We start from the raw sequence: 24,518 nt of genomic DNA on the forward strand, positions 1-24,518 counted from the left end.
TTTTCACCACACTCAGAAAAACAAGTCTTTCATCAAACCCTTGCTGTGTGCATGGGGACAGGAAAGGGCCTATTCACCACACAGTTGAAAAACACAAGAGAATTGTGTGATGAAGAATTTCAATTTTCTTTAACTGGAACTACAAGGAGCTTAGCCCAAACACTGCTGTGGAGACATACTTTTAGTGTCTTCCATAACTGCACTTTGTGTCTTAGTGTTGTAGATTATGTTGTGATTTATCTTAGTTTAGAAAGAATAAGTGCATGATAGGAGCAAGGTTTACAGGCAATTGTCCTATTACATCAGTTATTACCCGATATTTCCAGAATTGAATCCCTTTTTATTGACGTGCAGTCCACAATATATGGTTTTTCCCTTGAGTATAAACAAACTGAAAAAGCTATAGATGTGTGCCTGTGTATTTGTGTGTATTTGCAGGCGAGAGTTTGTTTGTTTGTACATTTGTGTCAATCAGGCGGTTGGTCTTTTTGTTTGTGTTCGCTCCCTCCCGTGGGGAAAAACACCCCCTCATCATTAGTAATGAACCAGCGGCGGTGAAAGAGCCACAGTCTCAGCCCAGAGAGAGATGAATATTTGATCAGCCTTCTCTTTGCTTTCTGTATGTGTGTGCATGTATGCGTGTCTGTGTGTGTGTCTCAGTGTGTGTGTGTTAAACAGACACAGTCCACAAGGTCAGTGCAAAGTACACAACTTCCCATTTTTCATCTCCCCCTGCCTTTTCTCACCTTCACCTCTCGCTGCCTCTCTTCTCACATCGTTCCTTTCTTCACCTCCACCAACCTCTTTTCTTATTCATCTCCCTCGACCCCTCCACCCATATGGTTCATTTTGGTCTCATATGACCTCTCCCTCTCTCCCTTGTCTCTCTCCTTTACCTTCTCCCCCCTCTGCTCTCCTCCTGTAGGAATGTTCAGAGACAGAGGTGGACAGGAACAAGTGCTGTACGCTGTGTAATATGTTCTTCACTTCCGCCATTGTGGCCCAGTCGCACTACCAGGGCAAAACCCACGCCAAGAGAGTCCGCCTGGTGCTGGGGGAGCAGCCCAGCCTGCCCTCAGCCATGACCAGCCCCACAAACACAGGTATCACACACCTTTACTTTAAGTATATTTTGATGCCGATACTTCTGTACTTTTACTTAAGTAAGATTTTATACGCACGACTTGACCTCTTCTTCTTCCACTACTGCATCAGTCGAGTTTGTAGGGAAAGAAAGAGAAAAAGAGTATAATCCAGATTCTACTTGTCCTTTTACTGGTCAGACCTGAAAGTGAAACTTGACACGTCTAATCTATAAAACAACTGACTGTAAACCAGTGCTTTGGTGATCAGCTGTTTCTATCCAAGCTGATCAATACCTCTATTGAATTCCGATCATGCTGTTTGAACACCGACTCCCAAAGTAATTACCTTAGTCGAAAAGACACCTCACCTCTGCTCGCACATGCTTCTGTAATCCACACATCTAGTTTTTGCAACTTTTGCACTGGAGTGAGAATTATTTTGAGTTCAAAGCATACATTTTTTATCAGAAGTGGATTTGGAAAGCTTTAGTCATGCTTCAGTCAAAATGTCTAGCCTGGATATCAGAGGGAAATGTCTGGGAATGCCAACATGCCAGAGGCCAGGAAGTTACGCTTTGAAGGTGAAGCTCACAGACAGCCTTTCATTTATAAAGGTCTTATGGTAAGTATAAAAATGACTTTAAAAAAATCAAGGCATGCACAATTTTTATATTGTTGTTCATGCTTTCATGATTGATTAAGATTAGCATTTTTCTAATAGTCAGTGCTGGTGTGTCGTCTCCAGGGGAGCTTTACATAATGAGGTTCAAATTGGAATTCAAAGAGAATTCACAGCGCTATAATAAACACGCAATGGCCACAAAATGGAGTGTTATAATCAAGCCCCTGAGTGACTTCTGCTAAACTTTGGCCCACTTTGAAGAAGTGTCACTTCTCTGCTTCCGCTGCCGTGGAGTTTGCGTGGTTTTGTGACAGTGGGACCTGGAGGAAACAAGAGAACAAGAACAAGAAGAGAGAAAGAGTGACCTGGGAGAGAAGAAGAGGATTTCAGGAGAGATTAAAGTCAAAAGTAGCCTTCATGATCGCTCTGAGATGAGCGCTCCGCAAAAGAGGCACAGCCAAGCTGACAGGCTTGAGCGGACAGAAAAACGCTCATGCACACACACACAATCATCAGAAACACACATCAGCAGGATGACTTATACATGCACATTCATATTAGACATTCACTTTCTTCTGAGGACACATGGATACTAACATACACACAGAAACACACTCCAACACACACATCAACACAGAGCACACAGTGAGAGAGAGGAAGCAAAGGCCATGTGTGTTGGAGAAGCCCTTGAGAGGTGGAGAGCAGAAGCTGTACCTGCATTCCCTCCCCCTTCACACATCACACACACACACTACAAACCACCGCCTCCTCCTCCTGCACACACACTATCACGCACACTTCCTGTGCCCCATTCCGTGAAAAACACTTACTTCTGCTCCACTGTGCTGAGATCAGAGTCATGGGAGAAAGGGAAGGGTGGGAAAACAAGGGACGGAGAGCTGTGCCACAGAGCTGTCAGAGCTCAGGATCTTCACTCATGCACGGACACACACACACACGGACACACACACAGGACTGCTGCACCAGAGATTTTTGGATGAACTGTTTCAGGACGGAAAAATGAAATGACAGTAGAAGAGTTTACTGGGTTGAGTTCTGTAAGTGAGATGATAGTGTGGCGAAGGCAAACACAAGCAAAGGGAATGTGAGTGGGTGTGGTTGGTGAGTTGAGCGGAGACACAGCCATAGATACAGTTACTATGTGAACAGAGCCCGAATACACATCAAGGTATGAGCAACCAATCAGCGTGCAGGGCTAGAGTCAGGTCAACACAGGCGCACGCACAAAAAAGAATACTCATGGTCACTGGCCAACACTTCATGAATGCTCTTCATTTGTTATCAGTGAGCTGATGGTTATTGTGAAAGAAGTGTTGTGACTCATTAGGGCTCAAAAGCATGTGTGTGTGGGCTTTTGTCCGTCAATATAAAATGTTTAAAACCTGTGTTATTGTGTACTCAAAGTGGTTCTATCTCGTCATTGACACATTGTAGATGGCAAATCGGCACATTTGGACATGCCATCTGTCATTATGAGCTTTCGCACACGATTTGGCTGTGGACCTAGCACCCCCTCACTGTGATCAAATACACAGATTGAGCAGAGAGGATTCCTTTAGAACAGATACACACAGATACACAGATACACACACACACACACACACACCACCCCCTCTGGAGCTTTAATCATTCTTACACAATCACAGGTATTCACACATTTTCCTACAAATGCATTATACATTCAAACCGCCACCCAATCAGCCAAATGTACACACAGACACACACACGGACACGCACACAGACACGCACGCACATACGCAGTCTTCGCTGTGTGAGACACAACCGTGTCCTGTGGACAAGTCAGTGCCTGTTGGCTATTAATGGGCAATCACCATGGTAACCAGTGTCATGTCACGAGTAGCAGGTCACCTGGAAGTTTGCCATTTCTTGTTTCTTTTTTTTCCATTTCCCAGTTTATTTCCTCAGAGGAAAATAAATGAAGAGGAGAGAAGAGGGGAGGAGAGGAGAGATAGGGATGAAAGGGGAGGAAATATCAGATGAAAGGATGTAGGTAAAAAAAAAAGATAGAGCAGGAAGGTTCAGACGTGGTAGATGTTTGTGGAAAGCACTTGCAGTCTGCTCCCTGGATTGCTGATGGCTTCCTCCTGACCCTCATCTATGTTTCACAGATGTGACCTGCTGCAATCTGCCGCTCCATCAGTAACCTAAAGCGCTCACATTTAGTGGGTATTTCATCAGTTTTTAGTTTTTTTCAGAAAGACAGTGTCTGCATCTGTTCGATATGAATACATGAATGAATGAATGTCCTTGTTAATGTTATTTAATCATTATATTTAGATTTGATGTGATCGTTTCCTTCAAACTCAATTCGATTTTATATGAATATGCTCCCCCTCCTCCCTGTGCAATCCTCACCCCCCGTCTCCACTTCATAACTGTTCACATCTTCTTTCCCCAGACTCCTCCCCTTCCACCCCGTTGCCCGCAGACCCCGCTGCGTGCCCCACTCCTACCCCTGACCTGGCATGGCCCCTGGGCGTGGTCGGGGGAAACGGTGGAAGAGAAGCGGGGAAGTACTGCTGCCTGTGCGGCGCCTGGTTCAACAACCCGCTGATGGCCCAGCAGCACTACGAGGGCAAGAAACACCGCAGGAATGCAGCCAGAGCACGCCTCCTGGAGCAGCTAGCGGGCAGTCTGGATGCCACGGAGAGCACAGGTCAGACTCCTGGCCCCGGGCCCACACAAGTGACAAGAGAAGGGCAGGCGGGGACTTAGCACTTTGTAATACGAAAGATGATGAGGGGGAGATCAGATTCAAGATCTGTGGCAGTGAGGGTGGACTGAAATGTTCATATGCCTTTCTATGTGGTGTCCGTTTCACAAATGTTTTACTGAGGAAAGCCACACCCGTTATTCACAGACAGAATTAGCACCACCAGCAAGTTACTGTTAAGGTCGGCTTATTCACATTCACTGTGCATTCTGATGAATACGGGTTCTGTGACCCACTACCGGTGTCCTTGAACCATATCTGTTTCTATTCATTATGTGCAATACTTTGATTTACATACTGCTGCATCGAAAACATTTCCCAACGAAAAATGTCCCAATTTAGGATTAATAAAGTATATATTTTTTATCTTAAATCACTCCAGAGCTTCAAACCCTCTCTCCTCCAACTGTTTTGACAATATAGAATTAATTTTCCAAAAATGATAGAAAAATGTGATTCAAAGCTTTATACTTCTGTGGTAGGGTAATCACAACATATGTAAATGTTCAAAGCCACTCCACCATTGTTTTTATTGTGTCTATGTCATTTGTGTTTTTGAAGAAGCACCAGATATATCCAGATATAGCGATTTGGGTTTTGAAGCTACAGATTTCTCAAAGAAAGCCGACAAATTGGGGCATGTAGTTCAAAAACATGGTAAAGAACAGCCGTGGGTAAAAAAAATAATGGGGCTGTCGAGTTGCATTATTGTACCTGTAGGAAACAGGTGTTTTGGAGCTCGATGCCTTGCTTGCCCTCTGCTTAATTTACTTTCCATTGCTTTTTTTTGCTTTTTCTTAAATCACTTGAGGAAATGTAATACAAGATCATAAGGGTACTATTGACCCTAAGCTAAACAAAATCATATTAAAGCTCATCCATCATCACAAACATGTGTTTCTCCCTAGAAGTGTTTCTGAATATTAACACACCATTCAATCCTCTCCATGTTGGTTGTCTGTGGTCACAGTCCCCTCATATTACAGCATAGCTCTGACACTTGTTAGTGCCAGCAGTGCAGCATGTTAAACTGTCCTGACAAAGTAATGGGACCTATATGGCATGCTGCATACATCATACCTACAGTAAAAGGAAATACATTGCACAAGCACTGTTATATCATCTAACAACATCATATTTCTGCTGAACGTTAAGGATGAGTGCCAAAGTAAATCAGGAACTTGTGTTTACGATTACACTGAAAGGTTTGTTTTTTTCTGTTATAGAATTAATTTGTAAAACACAGGTTTATTTAATTATGTAGCGATTCCTGGGTTTTAATTTCTATTCTTTCTCCCTCCCACACAAATACTTCCATGCACAAATGTAGCAGCAAGAGGACACGTATTCACATGCTCACACACACATTTATGCCAGAAGGGTATTCTAATGAAATTATTAATAGTCTTTGGCACAGGAAGTGATTTGTTTTTAAATTCTATGAGTGATATCGTCTAACAGCCTCCTACTGCAGCACACAGCCCAACATACTATGCGAGTGCCACAACACCTCGACTACACACACACATTCCAATCTGACACACTGCATGCCTACACTGCTTCGTACACACACCCATGCAAATCCTCTGTGAGCCGAAGCTGCACCGTGCGCTTTGTGCTCCAGGTGCCATGACACAAACCATCATCTCAAGAAGCCAATCATATTAAAAGCATGAGTCATGTTGCCGCCTACACTGGCTCAGAGGCTTTAAGTGGTGTCATGTTGGATATCGTCCTCCTTCCACACACTGTGACCCACATCCTCAGCTGTTTTGGGGTTTCGACTCCAAATCTCAGCATGTAACTCCAGAAGATAAATCAAACTTGAAGTATAACATAGTCAGATTTGTATTTGATCAAAGATATTTGCTCTCGGTGGAGAGTGACGCTCTGCTGCAAAATCTATTACCCGCCTTCTTTTCAAGGGCAATGAATGGTCCCAGATTTCCAAGTGAGCTCACAGCTGACGTGATCTATTATACGTGCCATCAATCAAGTGTTTGTTCCAGTGCCTATAGTCTGAAACACTTTTTTCCCCGCAGTACGGCTCCATTGTCAGCAGGCGTTTGTTCTTCCCGAGTTGGACACATTTCCATTGGTGCAAGATTCTCACATCTGATTGGCTTTCATCACCGTTTCAGGTGTGAATTCACAGGTATAACCGGGTGTAATCTCGTGGCTGAAGCTGAGCTGAGACAGAGAGGAGGGAGAGAGGGGGGCGGGGGGGAATTGTGTCTCAGCCAAGTGCAGATTCGTCTCTGTCCTTTTGTCCTCCTTTTCACGCTGTGAAACTGTTTTCTCTTTACACTCGGTTTTTCTTTTTTTCCTCGCCCTCTTCCTTCTGCTGCACTCTGTCTTGTGTTGTTGCTGTGGTATTTGTGTGTGTAAATGCATGCGCGTGTGCGAGTTCACCACTAGGGGCTCCTATCTCTCGTCATGTCTCATCCGTCATCCTCATTAGCTCCCCACGAGTTGCAGGTGAATTATTTACACACCAATATTTCCTCTCTCTCTCCAAACTATAGCTGCACAGACTGCCTGCTGTATTGTCTGGATGTGTCATATTGATGACGCTGACCTTTACTTGTACTCGCATATTCTGTCTTTGTCTCTCTCCCTATTTCCCGCTTCCCCTTTCAGACTCAAGACCAAAACATATCAAAAAAGGATATGACATTTATATCGAAACCTTTTCTTACTCCTGGATTTTCCCGGTGTAATTGTGCAGACAGGACCCAGGGGAGGCTGTGGTTATTCTTCACGGCTAGGTGCCAGACAAAACCTTTGGAGATGGATTACGGAGGTGGACGAGGGAGTTGCAGTGGGGCTGGCCACTGACGAGCAATGGAGCCAGGCTGACTCGGTTGTCTTTTTACATAAATCACGACAACAGTAGAAACCCCTCAAGACAGAGCCGGGGCATTGTCTCCACTCTCTGGAGACTCAGTAGATAATTAGAAGCAGTGAGATAAGCGTCTAGGATTGGGCTACGTGTGTGTGTGTGTGTGTGTGTGTGTGTGTGTGTGTGTGTGTGTGTGTGGACTGGGGAGGTACCAAAGCAGGGAAAAGTGTGTGTAATTGATGACTGTGCCGGTGTTGGGACACAGAGCTGACCTCATCGCCCATGAGGCAGCACTCACTGTGACAGAGTTGCAAAAGCAAATCGCTTTTATACGTGCACACATAAACAAGATAAACTGTACAGCAGGTACTGTAAATCCCACATATAAATACCAGTTTTTTCTTTAAGTTTTATACTTTCCCAGTTGAACGATTTATCATCAACACTCATATTTGCGTTCCATGCTGTTTTCTTGATGATTACACGGGACATTATCTGCTAGATAATAATAATGGGCGCCTCTAGATAAGCATGTTATTTTTATATATAAGTGTAAATGCTGACCTTTATTGCACTGGTTCTCATTAACCATGACTGAACTGAACAGTCTAAATGTGTTTATGTACAGTACATGCTATTTTATCGATACTCATTTATTACGCTCGCGGATGAGGAAATACTTTCCTCATCCGCGAGTAGGCGAGGGTATCGCAGCCCACTGTCATTAAGGCCAAATCTTAATACAAATTGTGCTCAGGAAGGAACTGTATTTACCTGGCATTATGACCAAAGAGATTGAAATACTCCAGACTTTAACGGATTGTCCCTGTAGTAGACCAAATAGTAAATACTGGAAATCCTGCCATGTACTTTTCCACTTGATAACCAAGGCTAAAAAGCATCTCTTATTCCTATATGGTCCTCTTTCATAGTATTTATTTCACAACTACATGCCATTTCTGATAGATTTCATACATATCTCAAGCATGTCATCTAATGTACACTACAAATGTAATGTTTTGACATCAATCCTGAAACTCGGGTATCAAATTGGAACTGTCAATACGTCATATAAAGTGTTCAAACAATAGCCAGCCCGAGTCTATTTATAAAGTGCTGCATGAATGTCTTAAAACTTGAAAATGTGTTAGCTTGTTACCACTTCCGGTTCCCTCTTTTCGTAGGCAATGTTGTTCTGAACATAAGTGGGTTGGTTGGTTGGTTAGATGCCTGGAATAAAGTATGTGGTTGAGCAGAGAATGTTAGTTTGTTGATAGCCAAATGTTAGCCTTTTACTTCTGGTGATTGCATTTACGCTTAAATAAAGAAATAAAAGTGGTCTTAACATTTTGGGCTACCCTGCTGAACCAAACGTGCAAGTTTCATAAATGCATGTCTGCCAGAGATCTTATTTCAACCAATATTTCAAAATCCATAGGAAAAATCCTATTGCTTTTTGTTGGTTCCGGGTCGGCAAATAAAACTACATCATCACTGCACACCTCTAGATGTAAAAGTCAAGTTGAGACGGAGGACATATAACACAATTTAATGAGCTGTAGCGTCAAATTGGAAACTTAAGAATATGGTAGTTTTATCTAAAGGCATTACTTCAGAAATATAGTTTATTTCCTGTGTATGATAATTTTTCGTCAAAACAGATGGTCTGTCCAATTACTGTCACGTTCTCTGCTAAACTAATTAGTCCCTCTATAGGTCCTTCAAAGATTGTAGCTTGGTAGAATTCCACTTCCTTCTCACTCTGAATCCCTGCTCCACCCCTCTCTGCGATGGTATTTGTGATATATTCCAGGGAGACGTACTGTCAAGCCTTTGCGGCAGACTGTTGGTTTTGATTGCATCTCAATGGGCTTCTTTCTGGATCCACTTTCGTTATAATCTTCCAAAGCACATGGTAAACTAAGGGTGTACCACAGCACAAAGGCTCTGAAGAGCTCTGAAAACTATTATGCCTGCCTCCACTGCGAATAAAACTACACATGAATACCACAGTGATATTCTCAGATGCAGTCGGTCCCCAAGGAGGAAGCAGAAAACAAAGGAAAATTCTACCTTGAAATGACCCATATGTAACTTGATGCTAAGCGTTTGTTGTAAAGTATGTTTAAAGCTTTTTTTCTTCTCTATGCGTTCTAAAACCATCAAACTATTTAACCAACAATCTTCAATACAGTTGTTTGTGCTGACCACTGCATGTAAACCCTGAGAGGCTGCAGTTAGCGCTTGGCGACTTCAAATGGGACAATAGTGTTGCTTGTGCTGAGACCTACTTAGAATATATGAAACTCAAATTGCAAAGAAATAGTAAATCTCTTGAAATGAACAACATTTTTTTTTCTTCCAACATCTCATAACTTTTTTGACAAACACTTAGGCGTCATACCAGGGATGCCAGGGGACTTTTGCTTTTAACGACAGTCCCAACCCGCTCCACACCCACTGTCTTAGCTCATCTCACCCCCTCTTTTCTCACTCCCTGGCATATCTTCATGTGCAATTAACAAGGCTTAGAAACATCCTCACAAATACTGCTCATGCTCACAAAAAACCCACATTCACAACCCTACGCTGCATGCTGTCAGCTCAGTTGGGTTGCACACACACGTTCCCTGCATGTAATTAACATGGATTAGGGCACAGTGTTTTCTTATGCCAGAACTGCTTTATTTAACCAAAAGTAGTGTGTGTGTGTGTGTGTGTGAGTGTGAGTGTGAGTGTATGTGTGTTTTCTGACACAAGCTGCAGCATATTGTACATCAGTGCATCTCGGCTAGGCAGTGGGGGGGTTACAGTCTGAAAGCATGGAACACACACACACACACACACACACACACACACACACACACACACACACACACACACACACACACACACACACACACACACACACACACACACACACACACACACACACACACACACACACACACACACACACACACACACACACACACACACACACACACACACACACACACACACACACACACACACACACACACACACACACACACACACACACACACACACACACACACACACACACACACACACACACACACACACACACACACACACACACACACACACACACACACACACACACACACACACACACACACACACACACACACACACACACACAATCGTGTACACAAGAAAAGACCTCTGTGTAATCCTTGCAGCGGTACAGAATTATGAGGAAGAGAAAGGGAAGAAGAATGAGAGAGAATTATCATTCCTTTCTTTTTCTAAATCATCTCTTCTCCAATGAATTGCCTTTTCATTAAGAGAGAACAGAAGTAATGACATTTTGGTTGAAGAGGATACTATCTCTTTTTTTCCCCTCGCTTCACGCACACACACTCCGTTATTAGCTCCTACTGTAATAGATGCAAAATATCAACATTCAAGCCAAGGCAGCGCTTCCTCCAGGCAACTAATCCAGTTTTAGCTTTCTTGTAAATGACTGTTTGTCCTTAATCACCCCTGAAACAGACAGAGCGACTCAGACCACAGGGAGCAGATATGCCACATTATGCAGCCTTGGCCCAGTCGAAATAACCCCCCACCACTCCTAACTGTATCACAACTTCATCCCAACACACTTCACCAATTACCGCCACAGAAGGTCAAAAAGGTGATGGAATACACAGGCAACTCGTAAATCTCCAGGACAGTAATGACAGCGGAGAAAAGGGCACAACCACATAAGCAAGCACACCCAAGTTCAGTCGCCACAGCCAGAATTACACAGTTGTTGTCAGAAAATGAATGTGCTCAGAGAAGGAATGGGGGGGGGGGGGGGGGGGGGGCAATTAGTTTTTGACTGCTTTGCCATACAATCCTGAAGTGTCAAGGCTGTTCATCTCTGATTGGTGGTGACGACATTACGGTGCGCACAATGTGAGAAAACAAAAATAGCATTTGTATAATGCACATGAAATACACAGGCCAACTATGTTATGTTGCCGATTGATCTATCCTACAGAGAGCATTTCCTGTGATCCTCTGCTCTCATGAAAGAAAACAGATTTGTGTGGCCATGCTGTAGTTACCACATACAAGAGGACTTTTTTGGGGGAGGGGATACCCATGTCATTGTTTCCCCCTATGGTCATTAACGCCCAGCATGCATTTGACATCACTGCTGCAGTGTGACAATTACCACGTCTCCGGCTCCTCCACTTGGTCTTTTTATACACGTCTTAATTTTCTCCGGAAATGTTCCTCTTTCACCTAACTCTCCGCCTGCCCCTCCCCTTCTCTCTTCACCCCACTCTGCTCTGTCAGTATCTCCATCCTCATCCATCTATTTCTGGGTGTTCATCTCGACCACCTGCAAACCCTCTAATTAGCTCACATCTGTGTCACAAGCACGCATTCACGGATACAATACAGAGTGCACAGCCGTACACAGTAGTACACAAGTGCACAACCTGCTGCACTGTTCTTTTTTTACCCCGAGTGTCCCAATTCCTCCACCTTGTTGAAGTTTCAAAAGGCACCTTCACACACAAACATAGGAACAAAATAACATTCTCCAAGGTTCTAAACATGTATCTGGCTTTCTGCTACTGATCACTCCAATCAAATCTTTTTCTAGATCCTGTAATGAGGAAATTAGTATGCACTGTATAAAAGAAAAACGTCTAAATAACACTAATCAGTTCAAATGTGTATCATGGCTGATGTTTGCCTCACTGCTGCTGCTAACGATGATCCAGTTGATGAAAGTGTGTTAAGATTGAATGAGCTGTACTTATTGAAAGTGCCCTCACAGTAACCTGTGTGTTTGTGTCTCTCCAGGGCTGCGCAGTAGTTACTCTTGCAGTGTCTGCAGTGTTGTCCTAAACTCTATCGAGCAGTACCATGCACACCTCCAGGGCTCCAAGCACCAGAACAAGTGAGTATCGCCACTGAGGACATGATTCACTATCCATCCTTTCATCCAGACATCCAAAACGTTTTGAAAGAGATTTACAAAACGTTTTGAAAGAGATTTACAAAACAGACAATTCCCACTTTTTAATGTGTATCGTTCTTTTTTACAAATGAGTGCATCACCATAAATATATTTTAGGATTGACAGAATGGGCCCCGTTTATACAATTCATTGCTTTGAGTCTCTGAAGGACTTTATGTGAGAGAGATACAGCAGGCAGCGAACTGCAGCCAGGAGGCTGTGACCACCATTTTCTAACTGAACACTCAATCATGTTCCTGTCTTTTCCTACAGAGGAGAAGCAAACGATGTCACACTACGGTCATGGTATTCCAGTTTACAGTAATCATTTCAAAGAAAATACTGAAATTGGAAAATTATTTTGGTTGGGAATGTAAGAATGTTTTTACAGACAAGGTATGGTTGCCCGTTGCCATGGTTTGTCATTAAGATGAGTTCTGTGGTTCCAAAGATTTCTATTTTATAAATGTTGTTATTTGTATTTCAGACAAAATATCATAACCTAAGCATTCAAACTGCGCATTTCTGTGGACAATGACACAGGGAAAATACTTTTACACTGACAGGGCAACATTTGAAATATCTTACATGCAAAACAGCACAGCTGACATTCACTGGATAGAAATCATTTATAATACACATAGAAGCCACAGAAATGGATGTGGAGCAGGCTGAGAAAGCGTAATGGAAACAGGGTTATTTATTATAAAGAATGACAGTCACGCAATGAGATTTTGTCATTTTTCATTACCGATATGAGAATATGTAATCACAGCCAAAGTGAGGGAAATGATGTTTACCAGCAGGAAAAGTGTGTGATATGGAACAGAAACAATTCATGCATTTACCATGAGATAGCTGTGAGCGTGGTTATAGGCAGTGTGTTGGCGTGTGTGCATGTCCAGTATGTGTCTCTGTGCATTTAAAGCGATGTAATGAAATTAAGTGAATGGAATATTTGTTTGATGACGGTTGCTCGGGGATATAAGTTAGTTGTTACGGCTGTTTCTTTTTCCCTTTTGTCTTTTTTTAGCGTTGAGGCACTACAGCTGAAATGTCTGTATTTTTCCGCCTCAGAGAAACACTTGTCCCGGCTTCGCACACCGAACTACGGCAAACACGTTGACTGTTAGTGGGTGTAGTGACAATAACAACGGCAAAAACAGGAAGGAGAAAGGCAGATGGGGAAGGTGGATGAGATGAGAACAGAAAGTAAATACTGAGATAGGTTTTCTTTTAGCCATGGCTAAATATTTGTATAATCTTTCCTTAGAAAAAGGAACATTTGTGTTATTAAGCTATATGTGAATTATCATGTGTTCCCCCTTATTCAGACCAAACAGTAGGTGCTATGGACACTAGTTATTAGAGAATGTTCTCTTGTCTGCACATTAGTCTTTATGCACTCACTGCAAAAGCTTCCATCATAACAAAATACTAATATGTTTGGTTGGTTTAATGGATTATAGTTTATTAAACAAGAAGAAAATGAAGTCCGTGGGCTGATAAAGGGAACTGTACCAGAAATTATGGTCAATATCCTAGAGTAATGGAATAATAGACTATTGCAGATCACTGCACAAACACCAAGACAAGAAATGTATAAATGTATTAATAAGTTCCACTGTTATTAAATAAATAATAAGCTCAAGAACATTTATTTGTTATGCAGTGCTTTTTTTTTAAATGGTTTGTGTAATCGTTAATATAAGAGTTAACCTCAAGGGACTAAAAATGCTAAATATGTTACAATGAGTGAGGCTCAAACTCGAGGATTAGTAAGGAGGTAGAAATGAGGTAGGTTTCAACAAAAAGAAAGTGACAGCCTAACAGATTAAAAGGGAAGTTTTAAAAACACTCTTTCACACACTTTTCTTAACCAGAGAGCTTGTTAGATTTGACGAGGTAAAAGCATCAAAAAAGTACATTAAGCATTTTATACAGATTTGAAAGATGACTTGATGTACTACAGAACAAGGTTCTCAGCTAAACTTCAAGATGAGGTTTAAAAATGACCATAATGGACAGCATTATTATATTCACAAAGATATGATGTTGACTAGCAGGAAAATGTGTTAGTGTTTTTGGATTATGTTTGCAGAAGGCAATGTCCATTAACAACCAAATGCCACCCTGCAAGATACTGAATCCTACGGTTTTTCACTCACTCACAGTGGGCCGGGATAGGAGTGTCAGCTAAAGTCCTAAAAAGTGAGATTGTCGAGATGTAAAATGTCTCTGCACAGAGGCTGTAAATCAAGGAAAAGATGGTGCCTCATAACTCTCTCCTTCTGTCAGTTAGACTGTCGTAAAGCGGAAAAAGGGCAGACGTACCGAAAGAGTCCTGTTTATGAGAGAGAGAGAGACGGAGAAAGCTCGACTGACTGACATAAGAGAGACAGTATGGAGCACAGATACAGAGAGACAGATGGGAAGAGAGATCAGACAGACAGAAAGACACATCATGTTTGAAACAGAGGCAAAGCCAACGAAAAAAGCATTAAGATGGCAAAATACTGGGATGAATTGATGGGAACAGACAGATGGACTTGCAGTAGAAATGTAGTCATACAAACTGAGACACGGATGGATGGGAGACAAAACGCTGCAAAGAAACCAAATCTAAATTGCAGCTGAGAGAAAATCTCCTTAAATTGAAGTAAAAGGTGGAGCCAGCGAGATAAGGAGCAGATTTGGAGTTTGCACTGAGGCTAACCCAGGGCTGCTGACAGCTGCAGGGCTTAGGATAAGGAGGGGACGGATTGACAGGACATCGACGGATAGAGGGCAGTGAGAGACAGACTGAGAGGGAGGTAGCAGGGAGATTTACAGGGCAGTGCTGATAGGTCACTGGATAGTGGAGGAAGTTTGGTAGAGAGGTGTACAGAGCTGGGCTTCAGTCTTATTCACAGCAGTGATATTAACTCAGCATTGTGCACAGGCATGTGACGTTTAGTAGCACAATGAGTGTTTGGTGATATATTAAAAAGGAACAAAAGTTGGGGTAATTTACAGACAAATATTTGATATCCCTACCCATCCAAAGGTTCTGCTTTAATACACAGTGCATGCATTATTGTTTTTGTTTTAATGCACAATCCATGTTTTACCCAGATGTTTGTATAATTGACTGTATTCATATTTTAAATAATCATGTGAACAATTCCCTGACTTTTTCAGAATACAAACCAAAAATAAAAACACTTATTCATATATTTTGTCTTTATACAAACATGATAAGCAATGAGACAGCGCTTAATGATGTCTGAGGCTAAAGCGTTTATGTGGCCCATCATTTTGGATTATTTCACATGTGATTGTACAGTTTATGTATAGTAATAGAAATGTTGTTTGACCACTTTATTCTTAGAAGTTGCCGTTCTCTATTTTTAATGCAAATGCTATGGATTGTATTAAATTCCCTTCAGCAGTGTGTGTAGGATGCAGACTTAGAGACAGTGTGCATAAAGTGTGTAAGAGTCCATGAGAGAGCCCTCAAAGCACAAGCAATTTGACAGTGCGACAGCCCTGAGCCCTCGCAGACTTATTTTGCGAGCCTGTGCCGGATTCTGTTAAGTCCAGGAGGGTAAAGACTAAACTGGAAATAAATCTTGCCAGCTCTGTTACATTGGAGGATCGATCCTCAGGGAAACATAGAACAAGAACAAAGGTTCCACCTCATCGACCTCACTTCCTCTGCTTCACTCAGGTGAAACACAATACATGAGATGTGTTGGGAACCAATTCAGACCAAGTCTTTCATTTATAGACACATAACCAATCAGCAATGTGCATTACATTAAGTAATAGGGGTGTGCTGTTATAGCAATTAAAGCCTTTTTCACAAGATTTGAGTGTCACTTTTCTGCTGACATGGGAGTGGAAGTGGAAATGAACTCTCTCTCTCTCTCTCTGAGGCATTGGAGGTTCTGACATAAGAATGAATGAGGTGTTTAAAGTCTACTTACTATAGGAACAAGCTGTCTGATTATTGAGCTGCACAGAAAAGTGGTTTATAGTTTTAAACAGTCATGTGTTTTTGGTGTGAATGTAGAAACATGCGAGTACTTATGGAAAAAAGGCTATTGAGATTTTCCTGTTCATATCTCTTGGTTGTTTACAGCGTGGACAAGGCTTTTCCAAAGTGATGTGCGATCTTGCACCATAGCTTTGACTAAATGTGGATGTGTGGATGTCTGTGTGTGTATTTTTGTAGGGTGTGTGTGTTTTTCCACACTCAGGATGAGCTTTGGCTTGTGTAAGGAGCTTTCCGAAGGAGACGAAAGCACGGCTGACAGTGGCAGGGGATTAGCTCTCACCGAAGAAACATCCATGAAAACCGTGTGTGTGCATCTTCGTCTACTTGTGTGTATGCGGCCCACTTGTATGCCTGTGTGAGTGTGTGTGTGTGTGTGATGGCTCTAGGAATGTGTCATCATAAAACAACAACATATTTCTCTATTCTTTAAACAGCTGGGTGCATCCGTCTGCCAGCTCTTCTTATCTGTGACGTACATGTGCCTCATCCCCAGTCAGCTGCAGACTGGCTGCTGTAATTGGACCTGTACTGGATAATAACAGCGGAGATATAGATAAACTCGGCATGACATTTGCGCTGTTTACAGTGTGTTGCCATTAAGACAATGCACTTAGCTGACCAGTATGAACTAGCTCGATGAATATCAAATCCCCCTGTTAGTTCCTGACTCAAGTACTGCCAGTAAAAGCTAATGGCTTGTTTTAAAAAGTGAAAATTAAAGAATGAACATAAGGCTGTCAGCAGAGAGGAGCTGAATTGGTTATTCCAGCCCTACAGCTGGGAGAAGATCTGGCCAACGTTTTGATGATAGCAGGCTGTTCCCAGTGGTGACTGTGCCTGCGTTCATACGGGAGACCTTTTTTTAGTCAACTTTTGAAAGTGATATGCTGTATATGTAAGGGGATGCAGCAATTACTTTGTGGCAAAGTTTGTGTTTCAAGTTTTGATTCTGCCGATTTATGTTTTCTTTATTTTACTTGCAGTTTTGATTAAAAGCCCTTTGTAAATATAATGTATGCAAATAGGATATTACTTATTTTTTGGATAAACATAATGACATAAACAAATTTGGTTATGAGACTCGTGACAAGAACGTGCACGTGGTTCAAATGTTTAAGAACTAGTAGCAGCAGTGACTGTATATACACTGTAGAGTATTTCCTTAAATGCACCTCTTTTATTTTATAGACCCCTGAATCAACTAAATGTTTATGTACCGCAATTACTGTTTGAATACCTGCCAACAAAAATGCCAATAATATTGGCTTATTGGCATGCTGGTGCGTGAGTCAGGCTCTGTTATAACGATCCTTCTGCGTCTGGTTCAACATTGTTTTTATCAATACCATCCAATAGTCTGAGCCAGAACAAGTGTTGCTAGAGAGTTCATACTCGCAGTACAGAATATCCTCAAGGCATTGTGGTTGTTATGCAGTGATTACCAACATGAATAGTTTTTTTGTACAAGTACACATGCATTTAAAAATATTTCTAAAAACAGAACAGGCAAGAGCGCTAATTAGCTCCTTGGAGTCGACCAGAGAAAACAAAGGATCTAAGTAAAGCGCAGTTAACTAGATGGGAACTGTCAGCTGGGTAGTATCTCTGACCAAAGACACTGCGTGGCTTTAACTACCCGTATAATAATATCCATGTTCACATGGCTCACTAAGCTCCATGGCCTTTGCTCTCTGGGTGCTTCTTCATTATACAATCCCGACCTCTGGCCTGCCTGTATGTGGGATTATGTGCAGAGTGTGTGCTTGTGTGCGAGTGTGTGTGTGCGTGTGCGTGTATTTGTGATGTTTATGCTGATGTTAACGTAGGCCCTAAGGGTATAATGGTGAGGTCAGGATCAATCCTTTTAGCCTACTCACCCTGGTAATTATTCAGCATCAGTGTCACAGAGGACACACACACACACACAAACTACAGCACAAAGTAATGCATGTTGAAGAGAGAGAGGCAATGAGAGAGAGAGGGAGGCAGCGAGTGTGAGAGATTACAGTGGTTAGTGTAAAATAACTGAATGTGAATAGTTGAGCCATCGACCAGATAAAGAGGCAGCATGCTGCATGTGTGTGTGTGTCCTCTCCCTGCTCAAGGCAAGGTGAAAGGTTAATTCAGGTCTACGCAGCTCAGCTGTCCTCACATGGCTCCTCTGTCACACCTGAACACACACACATGCATGCTCATGCCTTTAGGCTCAGCTTTGTCTACCCAGAAGGCACTTGATCATGGGTTCCATAGCTCCTTTCGCCCAAAAATCACAGGTTTTTTGTTTATATAAACACACATGTAAACACACAAACCCTGCCCTGAGCATACTGTCTGCAATGAAAATAAGGCAAGGGTGATGAGGGGGGGGGATCATGCCTAAATGACTCACAGCTCCATTAGCAACTGCCCCTGCTTGATGCATTCACCTGACACACCCACACACAGCTACCAAGGTGACCTTTACATCCTAACACACACTACGCTCTGACACAGAGGCAGATGCGCTCTATCTGCACTCTGCCTCACACATCCTCCTATATCTCACCTCCCACATGTGTGGCCCTGGGACAGATTATTGGATGTAATAGTTATAACCGTCTTTTAACCCGTTCCCTCTCACCTTCTGCTTCCCTGCATTGCACTGTGCTGTGCTTTGTCCTCTTTCCTACCCTCCTCCTACTTTTCCTCACCTCCTACCATCTTAGTCATGCCCTGCTGACTGCATCCAAACTGTACATGCTGTATGTGAAAGACAGCATGTACAGTTTGCATGCAAAGTAAAAAAAAAGATGTTGAGTATGCAGTCGACTCTCATACAGTCAAAACCATCCCATTATTCTTTGTGCCATGTTGTTCCCATAGAAACAGCACGATCCAGGGACATTCCCAAAACAATGTGACAGATAATAGCAGTAGAAGGAGTGGCGAAATCTGCAAGTTTGAATGTACGTTTCTGAAATAACTTTGGGACAAGAATATAGAGCTGAACCTGAAGGCATCTGGTGTTATCAAGCATACCTGCTGCTCCTACAAATATCTGAATTGATGAGTCGATTGGTTCATTATCGATGGTCGGACAATTACTCCGCAACAATCTAGACAAACAAATTAGATATTTGTCTCGAAAAAATGTGCCATAGCCTAAACATTTTTGGCTAAGTCTTGTTAAAATGTGAATATTTGCTTTACTTTTAGTTTTATGTCACTGTAAATAACATATCTAAGACAGTTGGGGATGTCATCAGGCAATTTGATGACCCCCACTTGGGCTCTAGGAAATTGTCCTGGGCATATTGTGTTATCTTTATTAACATTTTATAGCCTGAACCAGTGGTTCCAGACCTGGGGGTCTAAAGATAAATGTAAGCAGTCAGCAAGTGATTAAAACAAGCAAGAAAAAAAAAGAGATCTGTTTTTCTTACTTTTAAAATGTATTTCTGGGCCAGAGGGCTTCTATTGGAGATGTTAGAGTTGAAGGGCAGAGACAGAGGGGAGGACAATCCCTGAGATGTTCGGCCGGCTCGGGATTCAAACCAGCTTACTATGTTGCGTTGACCGCATATGTGACACCAGCTCTAACCACTGAGCCATTTATTCCTTCTTGTGAAAAGTGGATAGTGCTACATCTTTGTCTCAAAAATAAAACACATTTGTTGCAACTTCTCAAATGTGAAAATGTGCTCCTTGTTTCCATCTTAATGGAATCATTGCACACTGAAAATCATATGGTTCTTTAGTCAGAAAATCATCTAAGGACATCACCTCTAGCTTGGTAACACGTGATGGGTCTTTTTCTCTTTCTTTGGGTCAAAACAACTAATGTGAAAATAACTGACGGATAGATGATGAACTTAATCATTAGCTGCAACTCTACCAATCATAAATCATCCTGACACTAAAGCAATCACCTCTCGTAGAAGGTCACAAGCAGCGTTATAAGAGGTCACAAGCCAAGAAGGATGCGAACCTCTGAAAATAAAGCAAATCAATACTGAATATAACAGTTAAGTGCAGCCTTCATCATATATCCGAACACAAAAGCCATCGACTCTTGTGAAGGGTTTTTCAGAAAGATCTTTAAAGATAAGACAAAATGGATAGAAAATCTAGACCTAGCAAACAAACCAATTGTATGTATTATGTAATGCACCTTTAAGCCATATAGACTTTAAACTATACTATACTGATTATTTGCAATGCAAGTCTTTTGCACCCCAGAATGGACTGACCCCGTTCTCCCTCCATCTTTGACCCAATGTTTCTGCTCTTCCTGTGTCCTCGTGTCCTTCATTCCCTCCTCAATAACTGTGCCCTCCCCAGAGAACCAAACAGCCTACAAAGTCACACCCTCCCACCCCTCAAACAGTCCAAAGGGCAGTATGAGTCCCGACAGAGCGGACAGGGTGTAGAGGCCACTGTTTTAACAACCATTACGGGGATATGTGCTGACAGGGTGTCTGTGTGTGCCTCGCTCGCTCTCTCGCTCCCTCCCTCTCTCTCTCTCTCTCTCTCTCCCCCTCTGCGTGCGTTGGAAGTGCGTGTGTGGGGCAACACTCCAATTAGGAGTGTTGTTGGTGGAGGAGTGGCTTTTCTAAAAGGACTGTGATGAAATGGTTGAATTTGTTTTGCCGTTTTTTCAGACAAATGGCAACGAAACAACCAACTTGTTTCAACTTAATGAGTCTGATTTAGTTTGTATTTCCAAACAAAACCTAACTACAGGCATTGCTCAGCTCATCCTGAGATGAAAACATGTCTTAACTGCATCTTCAAACCAAATAAAAAACTTCTCAATCTCACAAGAGGAACAGTTTGAGACAAATGCCCACAAAGAGCTGCAGAGATGAAAGAGTCATTGTTATACATCCATAATATTGTTGGGATATCTGTTGTAAAATTTCAGGCAATTGAAAAAGTGAAATGTAATCTCCATCTTGTCTTTTTCTGCTATTTTTCGCAAAGATCAGCTTCCTGATGATAAATCGTCCTATGGGGGCTCCAAATAAATGTCATTAAATATGTGTTCTCAACTAGATGGGTGTTGCTTGGCGTTAGCTTCAATCCAAGTTATCTCTTTGTTTTAATTCAATGTGGCGCGGTTGCCTCTGGAGTTGCTTTGTTTCATGGAGATAAAGCTACAGAATGCAGCCACAGCGCCTGTCATCACAAAAAACAATCAGCAGCTGGAGATAAAGGCCAAATCCGCAGTAATTATTGCACCTTAAACACAAGGGTTTATGCTCATATCTTTCTCCTTTGTTTTAATTTGTGGAACTGCCAGATGGAAAGCATTATAGACGGCTGTAATTACGAGAAGATTGTGAAACCGGATTATTGGTTAATGCTTCACATCGAGTGGAGCCATCATTCTCGGTGAAAGGAAATTATTTTCAGTGTGGAAGACAAAAATAAAGCAATTCAGTGCTACAGCTCTGCGTGTGTATCTTCTCACATTCGCAATGTGGACGTTGTTTATTCTGCCATACTAAGAATGGCAAGAGAAAAAGATTTAAAGGTAAAATGTAAAGAGCTTGGCAGAAACAAAACATTTCCCCCCCAGAGGGCTTGATGTTCCCTGCAGTTAAAGAGCACTGTCTTGTCGGATCTGATTGTGTCACAGGCAAAACAAGACTAACAAATTCTTTCCTGTGTTTTGTTTTCAGCCTGAAGCAACACCAGCAGTAAGCCACGGAGACAGGCCACTCTGGAAAGAAGAAGAGATGAAGACCGAGATTATTGGAGTAAACAACTTCAGAAGAAAGGACTTGTGTCAGAAACCGAAGAGTCTGAGAAAGTAGTGCAGAGTAGCAAACTTCAGTGTATGTGTATACGTGTGTGAGTTTGTGTGCGTGTGTACGGGTGTCACAGGCATTCATACATGCACCCGCAGTATGCATGTGTGGGTCATTGTGAGAGCGTTTCTACATTTGATCTAAAAATATATATATATCTCTGAGGTTTATTCAGCACCTAAGTGTTTAATACCTCAACACAAAAACAGCCGCCAGAAGACTTGCGGCTGCATATTGCCATACAACTCCTGTGTGAACCACAATCCTAAAAAGTTACTGATGTCAGTGCGTTGCCCAGAGTGGTAATAATCCTTTCAATGATAGTCATACAGCAGCAGTGATAATAACTCTGTAACTAGCCGCCCCGCCAAGTGCTCCGACAGTGATCCAAGTTACTGCATTCATTTTGCATTTCATATACAGCGATAGTGGCTCACTCTCAGACCCCTTGAGACCTACTCAGGCCCAGACCGTTAAATCCAAGGAGAATGAAATTCAGTCATAACAGATTGCATGAATTTCAATAATTTTAGAAAGGATTTTTCTTTTCTTTTTTAACCTTCTGTTTTCTATAAATGTGGTGGATGTGGCATCTTTTGTCAAGTGTTATATGTAATCCAGACCTTGAGATGTGGCATGGTTACGGTACAGAGTTAAGAAAAGCAGCACAAAGACTTTTAAACTCCTGCTCTGAGGTGAGGGTCTGTGCATCTTTGTGAATCATCTACTTTTGAAAACATTCCCACAGCACTGAATACTGATGTCAGATGCAGTCTGGAGGTGAAACTAATTCTCTTCTCTGTTGAGATGGGCAACGTGTAGATAATGTTTTTTTATTTGTTCTGTTGCTATGGACAGAGAGAAAAAAAACTGCACTCCCAATCAATGTAGCAGCCAATGTACAATACAACTGGGATGTAATTCAATGCATGCAAAATGTAAAGCGTTGCATTCACTTGCCTTTTTTAAACCTATTGCTTGCGCGTTTTGGCAATAGCGCTGCTTTCTAGTGATAGCTTCGTAATGCATTACTGCACATGCTTGCTCCTGAACAAAGGGGTCACCTTTTAGTACTGAACTGGCTTCATTTCAACATCTAATGTATTCATCAGAAACCTTTTGATACCTAGAAATTAGAGCAGTCACCACTGTATAACACTCCTTTTCTGTAGTCTCTTTGGAGCGTCTGTAAAGTGAGTTTCTGCGATGGTTTGTAGTATCATGAGATGAGCAAACAGGAGCTCCACTTTACTGCGCGGGCACTCGGATGCTTCCTCTATAAGCTGGGGAAAGGACTGGAAACACTTGATGCAAAGCCATCGTCTGGAAGGTGTTTTTGGCACAAGCTCTGTTTTTTTTTCTGTGACCACATCAAGTATGTTTTTATTTTGTACTATTTACATTTGGAAATGAGGGGAGTGAACTACCAGATATCTAATGGTTTTATTTTGCAGACATATGGATGAGCAATGGTTTTATGCAATCACACTAAAATATAAACAACCATGCAATGAGGGTTTGATGTGAAATAGTTGAATTTAATGAAGAAAAAAAACAGTTTATGTAAATAGGCAGTAGCTGCAGGTGAACTTTGTGTTTTAAGAAGTACAAACGTTTTGTATTTATAGTGTTTATTTGCACTGAGTTAAACGGAGATAAGGAAAATGTGTTTCTTATGGATATTAATGAAAATACAAATGTGCTGGCACTGAAATGAGAATAAAGCGATTATTGGTTGTCATGTTTTTTAATGGATAACTATAACCATCCTGAGCCGAGGAGTCAGTGATGATGGACCAAAATGCAGCGAATGGAAGACAGTTATCACAAAAGGGATTTTGATAACAGCAGAGATACATCTGATATTTGATTGTTTTGCCAGAGGATTCATAAAACAGCCCACAACGACCATTCAGGACTATAAAATGTTGGATTTAGACACGAATCTAAAAATACCAACCCCTCTGTTGTAGAAAAGAAAAGCAGGGGAACAAGAATTCATTTGGCTTGTTTTTTTTATCACGACTGTTTGGATGACTGCCTACTTTCTCTCCAGCACTGGTGTATCCATAAAAGAGCAGCGTCTGTTTGTGCCGATATCACAGTCTGCACGGGATGACTGTGCCATGAGTCACATATTTGACCAGATGTAACATAATATACGACAGAACTGTATCTATGGGTAGGCATTTTGTGATATGATACTTGCGGGTGGGTGTCTGAGTGTGAAGCTGTCAGCTGACGGTGGGAGGCTCGCTGTGAGCAATGTACCGTGAGCACATGTGTTAACACACCTGATGAAGATCACAATGACGATCACAGCTATATATATTTTCTCTTGCAAAATCCAGACCTGTGTTTCTTCTTTTCTGTGCGTGTGCTTCTTCATGGAGAGA

The 24,518-nt window shown here is 41.9% G+C and overlaps 1 protein-coding gene across 1 annotated transcript in view; it reads left to right on the forward strand.

Moving 5' to 3' along the window:
* The window catches only part of zgc:171482 (zinc finger protein), a 46,284-nt gene extending 22,425 nt beyond the window's left edge, over positions 1–23,859 (forward strand). Inside the window, exons 4-7 of the mRNA XM_034152473.1 lie at positions 926–1,103; positions 4,148–4,405; positions 12,135–12,231; positions 21,994–23,859. Of these exons, the coding sequence (XP_034008364.1) occupies positions 926–1,103; positions 4,148–4,405; positions 12,135–12,231; positions 21,994–22,015 (555 nt within the window). The 3' untranslated portion in view covers positions 22,016–23,859. The remainder of the gene's footprint in view (positions 1–925; positions 1,104–4,147; positions 4,406–12,134; positions 12,232–21,993) is intronic.
* Positions 23,860–24,518: the final 659 nt, after the last annotated feature.

Source organism: Trematomus bernacchii, unplaced genomic scaffold (assembly GCF_902827165.1).
Source record: "Trematomus bernacchii unplaced genomic scaffold, fTreBer1.1, whole genome shotgun sequence".
Lineage (NCBI taxonomy): Eukaryota > Metazoa > Chordata > Actinopteri > Perciformes > Nototheniidae > Trematomus > Trematomus bernacchii.